The sequence below is a fragment of the Eublepharis macularius genome, chromosome 1, assembly GCF_028583425.1.
Source record: "Eublepharis macularius isolate TG4126 chromosome 1, MPM_Emac_v1.0, whole genome shotgun sequence".
In the NCBI taxonomy this organism is placed as follows: Eukaryota; Metazoa; Chordata; class Lepidosauria; order Squamata; family Eublepharidae; genus Eublepharis; species Eublepharis macularius.
Genome location: NC_072790.1, coordinates 254,848,981 through 254,861,293, shown reverse-complemented (window position 1 = coordinate 254,861,293; position 12,313 = coordinate 254,848,981). Strand labels below are relative to the sequence as shown.

The 12,313-nt window shown below is 55.4% G+C and overlaps 1 protein-coding gene across 1 annotated transcript in view; it reads right to left on the bottom strand.

Moving 5' to 3' along the window:
• The window catches only part of INSRR (insulin receptor related receptor), a 74,634-nt gene that overhangs the window by 43,693 nt on the left and 18,628 nt on the right, over window positions 1–12,313 (bottom strand). The window contains exon 2 of the mRNA XM_054973791.1: window positions 1,369–1,681. Within this exon, the coding sequence (XP_054829766.1) occupies window positions 1,369–1,681 (313 nt within the window). The remainder of the gene's footprint in view (window positions 1–1,368; window positions 1,682–12,313) is intronic.

Genomic DNA, 12,313 nt, shown 5'->3' with positions numbered 1-12,313 from the left:
CAGGTCCTCCAGGTCCTTCTTGTCTTGTTGAGCTGCTGGGCATCTTTGCTTGTTGTGGGTGCCACAGAGCACGTGCTGTTCGGCATCTATGGGAAAACGCTGGGAGAAGCTCTCCAAGGCAGGTGGCAAATGTCACTGGTACGCCGCCGCCATCCATCTGCACTCCTCCACTGAATTTGCCCCTTCCCAAGGGATGGGGGGGAGGGGGGACTTGGCTTAGAAGACCCTCCGCTTTGCGTAAAACCTGGAAAGCAAAACTGCCTGCCAGCATAGATGGGAGGCGGATCTTGCACTGGTGCTTCTCAGCTGCTGCCCGTTTTTGTCTGGCACAATTCGGAGTGCTGATTCTTCTCTAAAAAGTCTTAAATTACCTACGTGGGGAAATGACTCTCCACCCACAGTCATCTGTGTAGAAATTTCAACTTTGAAATCTAAATGTTTGAACTGCACTCTGTTCATGCACTGAGGTTCACCTAAAACCACTGTCACCGGTTGGCTAAAAGGTTGCCAGTCACATTTCTCGAGCTCACCTGGCCATGGAAGATTGTCTTGAATATGCTGAGAATGCCGGTCAAGGGAGCCAAAGAGCTTCTCTGCCAGATTCACAAGCCCTGGGCTGCAGGAGATTTCCTTGGGGGGGGAGCCGAGGGAGGGGGCGTGCCTGAGGGCGCTTTGCGCTGGAGCATCAACCATCAGTCCTTTCCTCTCGTTTCACATTGCCAGGATTCTCTTCAGGTCCTCCCCCCAAACCCTTCAATGGCCGCTGCAGTCATTTTTATCCCCCCCCCACACACACATCCATGTTTGACTAAAAAGAGAATTAAAACCCTCCTGTGAGATTCAAGCTCAGCTTCCTTGTGCTAAGACCAGCTAATTCCTTCTCTCCCCCCCCCCCCCCGCCCCCAACTAGGAGAATTCACAAGGCAGCACTCGGAAAGACTCCAAATGAAGTTTTGCAGGGGGGAGGGGGATGAAATGCCATTCTTGGCCTGGGGGATGCCCCTCCCACATCTGGAAAGAAAATGTATGTTCATACAATCATGTAGGTTTGGGGGGACTGTTTGAAAGTTCATCTCGGGTTGTGTGGCAAGGTATCCAAAAGGCACTCACAACAGGTGAAAATACGCACCTGTAGTTGTGAATTTCCTGCATTGTGCGGGGGGGGGGGTTGGACTAGATGACCGTAGAAGTCCCTTCCAACCCTAGGATTCTATGAAACCTGAGATAAGGCATGGGGGAGGGACGAGGGACTGTATTTTCCAAGATGCACAAAATGGGCTCTTGGAATGCTCTGGAAGGTGTGGTCAAGGGCAGTGGCGACTGGCGGGCTTACACTGCTCCACGCCACGAGGCAGGTAGGGTGCTTACCTGCTCTCATTCCTCTGGTAACCAAAGGGGCACTCCGACAAGCATTGCTTCTGGTGGATGACAAACTTGGAGGCTTCCCGTGGATTCTCCGACACCTTGCGCAGGCTGGCACAGTGCTCGGCAGTCACGCAGCGCCACCCTTCGTACTGGTAGGTGAGGTCTGGGCAGGAGCGCAGGCAAAGCCCGTTGAAGTAGAAGTGGCGGCAGGCGACGCAGGCCTGGTTGTCCCAGGGACGGCTGCAGCCACCCAGGCACTCTGGGTGGCAGCACTCCCCGGAGCTGGTGCAGGCGGCTGCTCCTTTGCAGGGGCACACTAGAGAAGAGGGAAGGAGGAGACGGTGGGTGAAAGAGGCCTCCCCCGGGGCCACCAGGTGGCAGTTGTCACCTCCCCGCCCCCAAGCAGGCATTCACACGTGCAGAATCACTACCGCTGGCTGCTCTTGGGTGGCCCCATTTTGCTCCCTGCAGGAAAAGGCACGCGAGTCCTCGTACGTTGGGAGGCAGGGCCCTTCCCACCAAGCCGTCCCCCGGCTGGAGAGCCAACACCCCTTGGCATACAGTGACCTAGAAAGTCACGCTCTTGGCTCTAGGGGCACCGGGGTGTCAATCCTAAGCCGAGCTTTTCTGTGCAAATGCCGCCAGTGAATTGCCACTTGCTCAGTTACTGTTGGCAGCTAAAGATCAATTCCAGGGGGAGCTTTGCCAAGGCTGCCTTTTTCCCTAGTGCAGGTACAAGCAAGAGGCGGCAGGTGACCCCCTGCTCTACGCCCAGAGGAAGCCTTGAAGGCCCTGGACAGCTCCAGGCGGGAGTATTTAAAGCCCCCCCCCCTGTACTGTCCGCCTGCCAGTTAAGACCCTCTTCTCAAGCTCTGCTCTCTGTGCCCAGCCTGCAGGAGTGAAGAAGGTGGCAACCAGAGACAGGGTTTTTTCCAGTGTTGGCACGTCATCACTGGACCAGACTTCCCCTTGAGGTGCGCCTGGCATGTGCTTTACTCTCCTTTTGGTGCCAGGCCAAAATATTTATCTTATCTAAGTGTTTTTTAAGCTGGAGGCGGGTGGGTGGCTAGTTTCTAGCCAGATAACTGTTTTGGAATATCATTTCAGACTGCTGAATATTTTGTTGTTCATCTTATGTTGTCCTTTTTATGATTTTATTGTATTGTTTTTCTTTTAATAATGAGAAGGGGACTGGCTCACGGCCAAGAAAGCAGCACTCTTGCACTTATGGACCTCTGGCTTCCTGGAGGATGGCTGGCTGGCTAGGATCCTTTCTTCTGGCTATAACTGGAGAGGGACTCTGGCCATTGCTGGAAAGCTCCGTCCCATTCTGATTGCTGGGGGCACAGGGGTACTTTCAGAGTCCCCGTGGAGAGGAGGAAATAGACAAAAGCAGGGGTGCTTTGTAGTTCCACCAGTTTGGCTCACATTCTGTCCATCGGTCTCAAATAGGGAGCCAATTTTTCATCACGCAATTAATCTATTTATGAGCAGCTCCACCCTTTTCAACAGGTTCTTCAACCAGTTCCATTTGGTGGAATCAGCGGCATTTCACACGTGCCTCTTCTCACGCAGCCCAAGCGGAGCCCTAGTTTTGGGTGCTCTTTCTCTCTCCCGTCCTCATTCCACTCAATCAGCCTGCAGGTGGCCCTAAACACCCACATTCTGCTTTTCGACAGTCTGGTTTCACCCAAGTCAGTGACAGAGTTCTATAGACAGCTGTGTGCCCCTGCAGCCATGACAGGGAGAGGGGAGGAAAATGTGTGTGTGTGTGTGTGTGTGTGTGAGAGAGAGAGAGAGAGAGAGAGAGAGAGAGAGAGAGAGAGAGAGAGTCTGGTCTTCCCTGAACGGGCAGGGCGGCGTGGATGGGAGGGGGATTGCAGGAGGCTGCTCCTGCCCTTGGCAGCACCAGCACTGGGGGCACAACAGGGGCAGCATGGGTGGGGCGGGCATTCTCTGGGCCTTGCCACAGCGACGCACGTCCAGGGTGGGCTCCAGGCCAGAGGGTCTGTGGCTCAATGTCTCCCGGAACAGACTGGAAATGTGAACTTGGGATCTCCTCGATCCTTATCTGACAAGGCTGCCTGGGCAGATCTCGCCAGGGACCAGGGTTCTCCGGTAGACGTTATGTACTTGAACTCCCCCAAAGCTTTTTAACAAAATGCCTCACCAAAAGCCCAGCATAAACTTAGTAAGTCAGGGGATGGGAGGATGGGTGCTCTTGTGGATTAGATCCAGAGGAGTTAGCCGTGTTAGTCTGCAGTAGGAAAATAGTAAAAAGTCCAGTAGCACCTTTAAGAATAACCAACTTTACCATAGCATAAGCTTTTAAGAACCACAGTTCTCTTCATCAGATGCATCTGACAAAGAGAGCTGTGGTTCTCGAAAGCTTATGCTACAGTAAAGTTGATTAGTCTTAAAGGTGCTACTGGACTCTTTACTAGAGATGGGCACGAACAGCAATACGAACTAAAAAAAGCCAGGAACAGCCCAATCAGCTGTTTGCGAACAAGCTGTTCCTGAGGCCCCCTTCTAAACAAACAGATGGTCATTGCAAGCCTCATCAAGCCAGACAATCTGGCACCTGCAATCAATTCCCTTGGCAACCAGAGGCAGGGACTGCCTGAACTCTGTCTGAACTCCTGCTGTTGTTCTGGATACCCCAATCTAAGCTCAATTTAGCTTGATAGGCAGGTCTTCCCTTCAAGTGTGGATTTTATTTAATTTAATTTATTACATTTGTATTCCGCTCTCCCCTCTTTCGCAGGTTCAGGGCGGATAACAGAAATACAAACATCACATACCATTTAAAACATTTAAAAACACTACATCTAATCAATTAACTTACAACTATGCAAATATAAAAATATCATATACTTACATATAAATAATTAAAAGCAACACATAATATAAATTTGATATTCTACACAGCGGTTCTTCCAGAGCAAATACATGTAGTAGTGCAGAGTAGGTGTGGGCAACAGCATCTGAATTCACATAGGGGCAATGGATTAACCCCCCTCCACTGTGGGGGGGAATGCACTGCCCAGCTTCAGCCATATGCCTGGCGGAATAGCTCCGTCTTACAGGCCTGGCGGAATGCAAGAAAATCTTGCTGGGCCCTAATCTCGTAAGGCAGAGCATTCCACCAGGCCGGGGCCAGGACTGAAAAGGCCCTGGCCCTGGTCGACGCCAGGCGGGCCTCCCTAGGGCCAGGGACCCTTAAAAGATGTTTTCCACCTGATCGAAGAGTCCTCTGGGGCTCATACGGTGAGAGATGGTCCAACAGATACGTCGGTCCCAGTCCGCGTAGGGCTTTATAGGTTAACACCAAAACCTTGAACCTGATTCGGTACTCCACTGGTAACCAATGCAGCTGGCGTAACACCGGCGTCATATGCTCCCACACAGGTGCTCCAGTAATAACCCGCGCTGCTGCATTCTGTACCAGCTGTAACCGCTGGATCAGGCCAGTGGGAAGCCCAGCGTAGAGCGTGTTACAGTAGTCCAGCCTAGAGGTGACCATTGCTTGGACCACTGTAGTCAGGTCGCGGGGGGGACAAATAAGGGGCAAGCTGCCTGGTCTGCCGAAGATAATAAAAGGAAGACCTGGCAACTGCAGCGATCTTGTCCTCCATCTTCAAGGAGGAATCCAGAATCACTCCCAGACTCCTAACTCTCGGGGCCAGTGTAAGTACTGCCCCATCAAGTGTAGGAAGCCGGGGTCCCGAAGCCATCTCCCCACGGCTCAAGTACAGGATCTCCATCTTCGTAGGATTCAATTTCAGCCGACTTTGCCTCAACCAACCAGCCACAGCCTCAAAAACACGCTCCACGACATCAGGGGTCAATCCAGGCCGTCCGTCCAACAACAGATAAAGCTGGAGCTCCAAATTTGTTACAAGGAAGCAAAAAGCAGGGGTGAGTGGGGCTCCCAGCTCTGGTTTTGCAGACAGTGAGGGAGAGACAGTTGCTGTTGGCATTTTGAGAGAGAGAGGGAGAGTGCATTGGAGCTTCAATTTTCTTTGTGTGTGGTGAGATAGGGATCTACGTCTTCAAGTTCCAGGGCTGCTGCCAGGCTCTGGGGCCTATTATTTATTATTGGTACATTTCCTGCTGCCTGCTCAGGTAAGGTTTCTGGGAGTGGTGTGGTAGGGATCTTGATGGCTGGAGGAGAGCCTGCTGGCCCACACGAACAACGAAAAACGAACATGTTCGTGAACAGGTCATGTTCGTCAATGTTCGTTGTTCGTTGTTCATGGATGGCAATGAACAATGAACACCATGTTCGGTTTCTTTTCTGTTCGTGCCCATGTCTACTCTTTACTATTTTGTTTGTGGATTAGGAAGCGGTGACACAAGAGGAAGCAGTGAGTGGGAGCAAACAGGAATAGCATACAGGGTTCATCCTACTAAATAATTCCCTTAGCGTCTTTCTGACGATGCACATTGATCCTGGTGCACCTGCGCGGGTGCACCAGGATAAAAAGGGAGCCATGGAACGCCGCCTATTTAGCCCAGTTGGAGGAGGAGGAGGGCGGCAGGCGGCGGGCCTGCAAGCCCCGGTGGGGCAGGGGCAAAGCACCCACCACTCTCCAACCCCCCCCCCCAGAACCGAGCCACGCCACTTTCACAGAGCCAGGGAGACAGGGCTGGGGCGGAGCTGAGCCGCACTCCGCGGAGCCGGGGTGATGGGAGCAATGCGGCCCAGCTCCGGCGGAACTCGCAGGGCACTTCATCCCCCTGCCCCGTTGCCCAGGCTCTACCCAGCGGGAGGAGGAGGAGAGCGGCGTGCCTGCAAGTGCCGGTGGGGCGGGGGTGGGGGTCAAAGCGCCTGCTGCCCTCTGGGCCCTGCTGGAGCCAGGCACGCTACTCTCCACGGAGCCAGGGGCCGGGGGGGGCGGCAAAGTGCCCATTGCCCTCTGAGCCCTGCCGACTCCAGCGGGGCTGAGAGAGTTACAGGCACGTCGCCCCCTGCGTTTCAGCCCTCCTCAGACCCCCCCTTGCCCCTCCACCTGCCAATCCTCCCAAGCCCCGCTTGAGCTGGGGCCAGAGAGGCAAGGGCGAGCCGCCCGCTGTCCTCCAAAGCCCTGTTTGAGCCAGGGAAAGGAGAAGGCAGGTGAGCCCTCCTGCCAGCTTTCCCCAGCCCCTCTGTCTGGCAGCCCTTCCATGCCCCCTCTGCCAGCCAGCCCTTCCATGCCACCCTGCCTGCCAGCCCTTCCATGGCCCTTCTGCCTGTCAGCCCTTCCATGCCCCCTCTGCCTGCCAGCCCTTCCATGCCACCCTGCCTGCCAGCCCTTCCATGCCCCCCTGCCTGCCAGCCCTTCCATGCCATCCTGCCTGCCAGCCCTTCCATGCCACCCTGCCTGCCAGCCCTTCCATGCCCCCTCTGCCAGCCAGCCCTTCTATGCCCCCTCTGCCAGCCAGCCCTTCCATGCCACCCTGCCTGCCAGCCCTCCCATGCTCCCTCTGCCAGCCAGCCCTTCCATGCCCCCTCTGCCTGCCAGCCCTTCCATGCCCCCTCTGCCTGCCAGCCCTTCCATGCCCCCTCTGCCTGCCAGCCCTTCCATGCCCCCTCTGCCAGCCAGCCCTTCCATGCCCCCTCTGCCAGCCAGCCCTTCCATGCCCCCTCTGCCTGCCAGCCCTTCCATGCCCCCTCTGCCTGCCAGCCCTTCCATGCCCCCTCTGCCAGCCAGCCCTTCCATGCCCCCTCTGCCTGCCAGCCCTTCCATGCCCCCTCTGCCTGCCAGCCCTTCCATGCCCCCTCTGCCTGCCAGCCCTTCTATGCCCCCTCTGCCTGCCAGCCCTTCCAAGCCCCCTCTGCCTGCCAGCCCTTCCATGCCCCCTCTGCCTGCCAGCCCTTCCATGCCCCCTCTGCCTGCCAGCCCTTCCATGCCACCCTGCCTGCCAGCCCTTCCAAGCCCCCTCTGCCTGCCAGCCCTTCCATGCCCCCTCTGCCTGCCAGCCCTTCCATGCCCCCTCTGCCAGCCAGCCCTTCCATGCCACCCTGCCTGCCAGCCCTTCCATGGCCCTTCTGCCTGTCAGCCCTTTCATGCCCTCCTGCCAGCTTTCCCCAGCCCCCCTGCCTGGCAGCCCTTCCATGCCCCCTCTGCCTTCCATGCCCCCTCTGCCTGCCAGCCCTTCCATGCCACCCTACCTGCCAGCCCTTCTATGCCCCCTCTGCCAGCCAGCCCTTCCATGCCACCCTGCCTGCCAGCCCTCCCATGCTCCCTCTGCCAGCCAGCCCTTCCATGCCCCCTCTGCCTGCCAGCCCTTCCATGCCCCCTCTGCCTGCCAGCCCTTCTATGCCCCCTCTGCCAGCCAGCCCTTCCATGCCACCCTGCCTGCCAGCCCTTCTATGCCCCCTCTGCCAGCCAGCCCTTCCATGCCACCCTGCCTGCCAGCCCTTCCATGGCCCTTCTGCCTGTCAGCCCTTTCATGCCCTCCTGCCAGCTTTCCCCAGCCCCCCTGCCTGGCAGCCCTTCCATGCCCCCTCTGCCTTCCATGCCCCCTCTGCCTGCCAGCCCTTCCATGCCACCCTGCCTGCCAGCCCTTCTATGCCCCCTCTGCCTGCCAGCCCTTCCATGCCACCCTGCCTGCCAGCCCTTCTATGCCCCCTCTGCCTGCCAGCCCTTCTATGCCCCCTCTGCCTGCCAGCCCTTCCATGCTCCCTCTGCCTGCCAGCCCTTCTATGCCCCCTCTGCCTGCCAGCCCTTCCATGCCACCCTGCCTGCCAGCCCTTCCATGCCCCCTCTGCCTGCCAGCCCTTCTATGCCCCCTCTGCCAGTCAGCCCTTCCATGCCACCCTGCCTGCCAGCCCTTCCATGGCCCCTCTGTCTTCCAGCCCTTCCAAGCCCCCCCTGCCTGCCAGCCCTTCCATGCCCCCTCTGTCTTCCAGCCCTTCCATGCCCCCTCTGTCTTCCAGCCCTTCCAAGCCCCCCCTGCCTGCCAGCCCTTCCATGCCCCCTCTGTCTGCCAGACCTTCCATGCCCCCTCTGCCAGTCAGCCCTTCCATGCCACCCTGCCTGCCAGCCCTTCCATGCCCTCCACCCCATCTGACAGCCCCCCCCAGCCCCAGTTTTCTAGAGTCCATTGAATTTTTTCTCACAACGGGTTTTCTTGCTAGTTGTGAATAATGGTAAAGTGATACACGTTGCAGCACAGAATATCAATTTTACATATACGCTGAAGTCCAGGGAATAGTCATGGCAGTAGAGAGCTCAATGAAACTGTCAACTCAATGTGCAGTAGCAGTGGAAAAAATCTATGCTAGGGATTAGTCGGAAAGGGACTGAATACCAGAAGTCTGGCCGGCTAATCCTCTGTCTTGCCCAATGCTGAGGCAGCAAGCAGTTGTGGTGGACACCGCTTCTCACGGTGGATATTGCAGTGCTAGAAAAGGGCAAAGCACGTTCCCTGTGGAGAAAGGTGATTGAGTTTGGGGCATTTAAGTTCAGAAAAAGACGACTAAGGGGAGCACACGACAGGCGCTTATGAAACTATGCCTGGGGCGGAGCAGATGGGCAGAGAGGACTTTTTTCTTCCCTTCTGTAATGCTAGAACTCTTTCAAAGAGTAGTTAACAAGTGGAATTCACTGCAGCACAAGGTATCGGTGACCCCTAGACAAATTCATTGTGTGGGTTAGACAAATTTATGGGGGCAAGATTACAGATGAAAAAATTCTAGCCACTTTGAAGTCACAGAGGGGAAATTTCTGGTTTTTTTTTCCAGGCTGGGGAAAGAAAATTTGGGGAAAATTAGAAATACGTGCTATATGTACTTTGTTATCTAGGGCTGCCGTGCCAAAGTCTTATTTTTGTAAAGCCCTACTTTTATTTATTTTTCTCCCAGTGCTGCTCAGAGCCTATTTACTTTTTTACCAACATAAAATGCATTATTTATAACTTAGTTGGCATAATTAATTGGCACATTTGTGGAATTGCCTCACTTTTCTACATGCAAAATTACAAATGTACTTGAGAGAGAGCTGCAAATTGCTGCATCCCATGATTCTGTAGCGTATATATCTCAGCTTCTGCCGTCTGAGATGTAGAGGAAAATAGAAGTTGAAATTAGGGGGGAAACATAGCAAAGAAAAGGAAGTGTATTGTTTGTACAGAAATGGTCATACCTTAGCAACATGCATAAGGGATTTGAGAACAAAAACAAAAGAGCCCTGCGACTTGGGCTGACCCTGGCAGCCCGCAGGAGGGGGACAGGGCTCGCCATGTGTTTCCCCCCGCGCACGCACGTGCTCCTGGCTGACACACGATGGCAGAATCAATTGTTCCTATTTTGCTCCAACACAAATATTATATCCAAATATGATTGACTATGAGAATTAGGGACTACAGGATATGAGTTCCGCTTGTATTTTGTAGATTTAAATACAGATTTGTTTAATTATGTTTTATGCCAATAAAGGTATTGACTGACTGACACTTTCAGAAGTGTTTGGGGCCCTCATAGGCCCTGGTTAGGCTGATCCAGCAGGCCTGAGAGTGGCGGGCAATTGCGGGGCGGTTTGTCACCTCCCTGAGATTGCCAGCAACTGCCGGCCAAAAGGACAAACCACCACGGGGGGGGGGGGGGACGGACACCTGGGAACGCCAGCCCTGCGGGATCAGGCCAGAGAGGGCCCATCTAGTCCAGCATTTTGTTGCATGTAGCAGCCAGCCAGGTGCGCCCTGGAGGCACAAACAAACAGGGCACAGAGGCCCAGGGCTTCCCCCATGCTGCCCCCCTCCCCGCACAGGTTTTCAGAGGTTGGCTGCCTCTGGATATGAAGGCTCCCCTTAATCACCACGTCTAGTAGCCACTGATGGTCTCTTCTCCAAAAACTGACAGGCCTGTCCTCCATATCTGGATACCAGTGTTCTAAGGGCCAAGGTAAAAGTGCAAAATAAGCGGACCACGCTACGATGCTGCGTCCCAAGTGATGCTGCCAGGAGAGATGTTATGGCAACGGAGAAGCAGGCAGAGCTGCGGCATATACTGGGAGCCTGGCGGAAGCTGGACCACTTCCAGGTCTCCAAATGTGGTGGGTCCCCCCACAGTGCCACTGAAACCTTATGAGACCGAAATCCGAGACCTATGCAATTAGAAAAACAAAGTCCCCAACCAGCGTTGCTTGGGTTGGCCAACTAAAGGAACCGGTCCCAGCAGTCACCCCAGACCTAACCCCGGTCCCCTCTGCCCCACATAAACCCCAGCCTGGACACTGAGCTCAGGTGCTTTGCCAATCTGTCTTACGCAGCAGAGATCAAGTCTCTCACACCTCGGGAGGGAGCAGCCTGAGGAGGCCCCTCTGGTGGTGACATCGGCACGCCAGGGGCGGGAGCTCAGGTGCTTTTTGCATGCATGTTGCTCTTTTTTAAAAAAAAGGTGAGTGCCCCCCCCACTCGTCTCGGGATCTGATATTCCTCTGGACCCCGTCTAGCAACCCCATCACTACGTGGGGCGGTCTACATAGCACAGGCAGCTGAGAACAAACATGGCCATCCCATTTGCCTAGCAAAGCTTTGTACAGAAGCCCCGCCCAGGCCACCCCCCAGTCCAGCACACTGGACCAAAAAATGGACAAAAAAGCCCCCTAGCCCATGCAGGCTGCGGCTACCATGCCCCAGGGGACCCCAGTGTCAACCCCCAACCATATCCCAGGATGCTGAGCCCCCCACCCCCCAACATGTGTGGGAGCCCAGAGGGCAGGCAAAGGTCCATGATCTCACAACACTGCCACCCAAACACACAGAACATTCCTTGCCTTGCAAGCATAGAGCCCCATGGAGCACACATGGAGCCAGGCTTAGTGGGTCTCCCACGATCTGCCCACTGTCCACACGGCCACTTGGCAGGGTGAGGGGGGTAAAATGGGAAGGGACCACATCGTCCTGCCAATGGTGTAATATCATTTCCAGAGAAAACCTGGAAGTGACATCACGATATAAGTTCGCCGTTATAGGATTCACCCAAAAAATCTAGGTAAAACCAGAGGAGGTGTGTGTCCTAAAGTGTTACACTGGTGCGGTGGTGTCACTACTGGATAATCGCCCTCATGTCACACTGTTGGTACAACTTCGTTCCCTCGGCCCCTGCTCCTCGTTCTCCTGCCAGACATGATGCCAAGGCCACGCCCCACAAGGCAGAGATATATTAAAGTGACTGGTCAAGGCCTGGCAATCAGGGGAGGCTCTTGCTTGCCAGCAACGCGCTGACATCCCTTCCGGGCACACAGCGAGGAGTCCCACCAGTGCATCGAGATGCCACCTGTCCTCCCCCCCCTGCGAGCCTTCCACCTCCCCCCCACCCCCGCCAGCCAGCCAAGCAGCAGCAAGAAGCTGACAGTGGAGGATCCTCTGCCACGACTGGGGGGACGGCAGCACCGAGACAAATGCCGGTGTGGCTCCATCCTGCAGGAGCATCTGCGTGGGAACACCTGGGGCTGTGGAGACCAGGCACTTCTGCATTCGCACAGTGGCATAGAAAATGAAATCTTGGCAGGTTGCTGTGCGGGAGTGAGAAAAGGTACCCGGCTATGCAACTGTTAAGGTCAACGGGTCACCCGGCCCAGTGTGCAGTAGATAGATGACCAGTCTGGGAACAAAGTTTGTGGGGGGGGGCACTTGCGATAAGGATCTGCATGTTTGCAGTGTATATTTCTTTAGCAGGCCTCCTCCTGTCTACAGCAAACGAGGCCAGGAGGGACCCACATGCATTTATGAGCATTTCGGAAGAGTGAGAGGCAGCCAGGAAGGATACCGTTACGGGGGCAGGGGCTTCCCTCCTCTAAGAACGATACAAAAGAGACCCTCTTCTTCCCTGCAACCAGGATCCCCGAGCTGATTCTGGACCCAGCTCCTCTTCTAGGGGCCACAGAGTCTCTCTCTTGCTCTCTGGGTCTTCCATCTGCTGTGTAGCCAGGCACAAGGCATCCCACTGTCAGGTTCA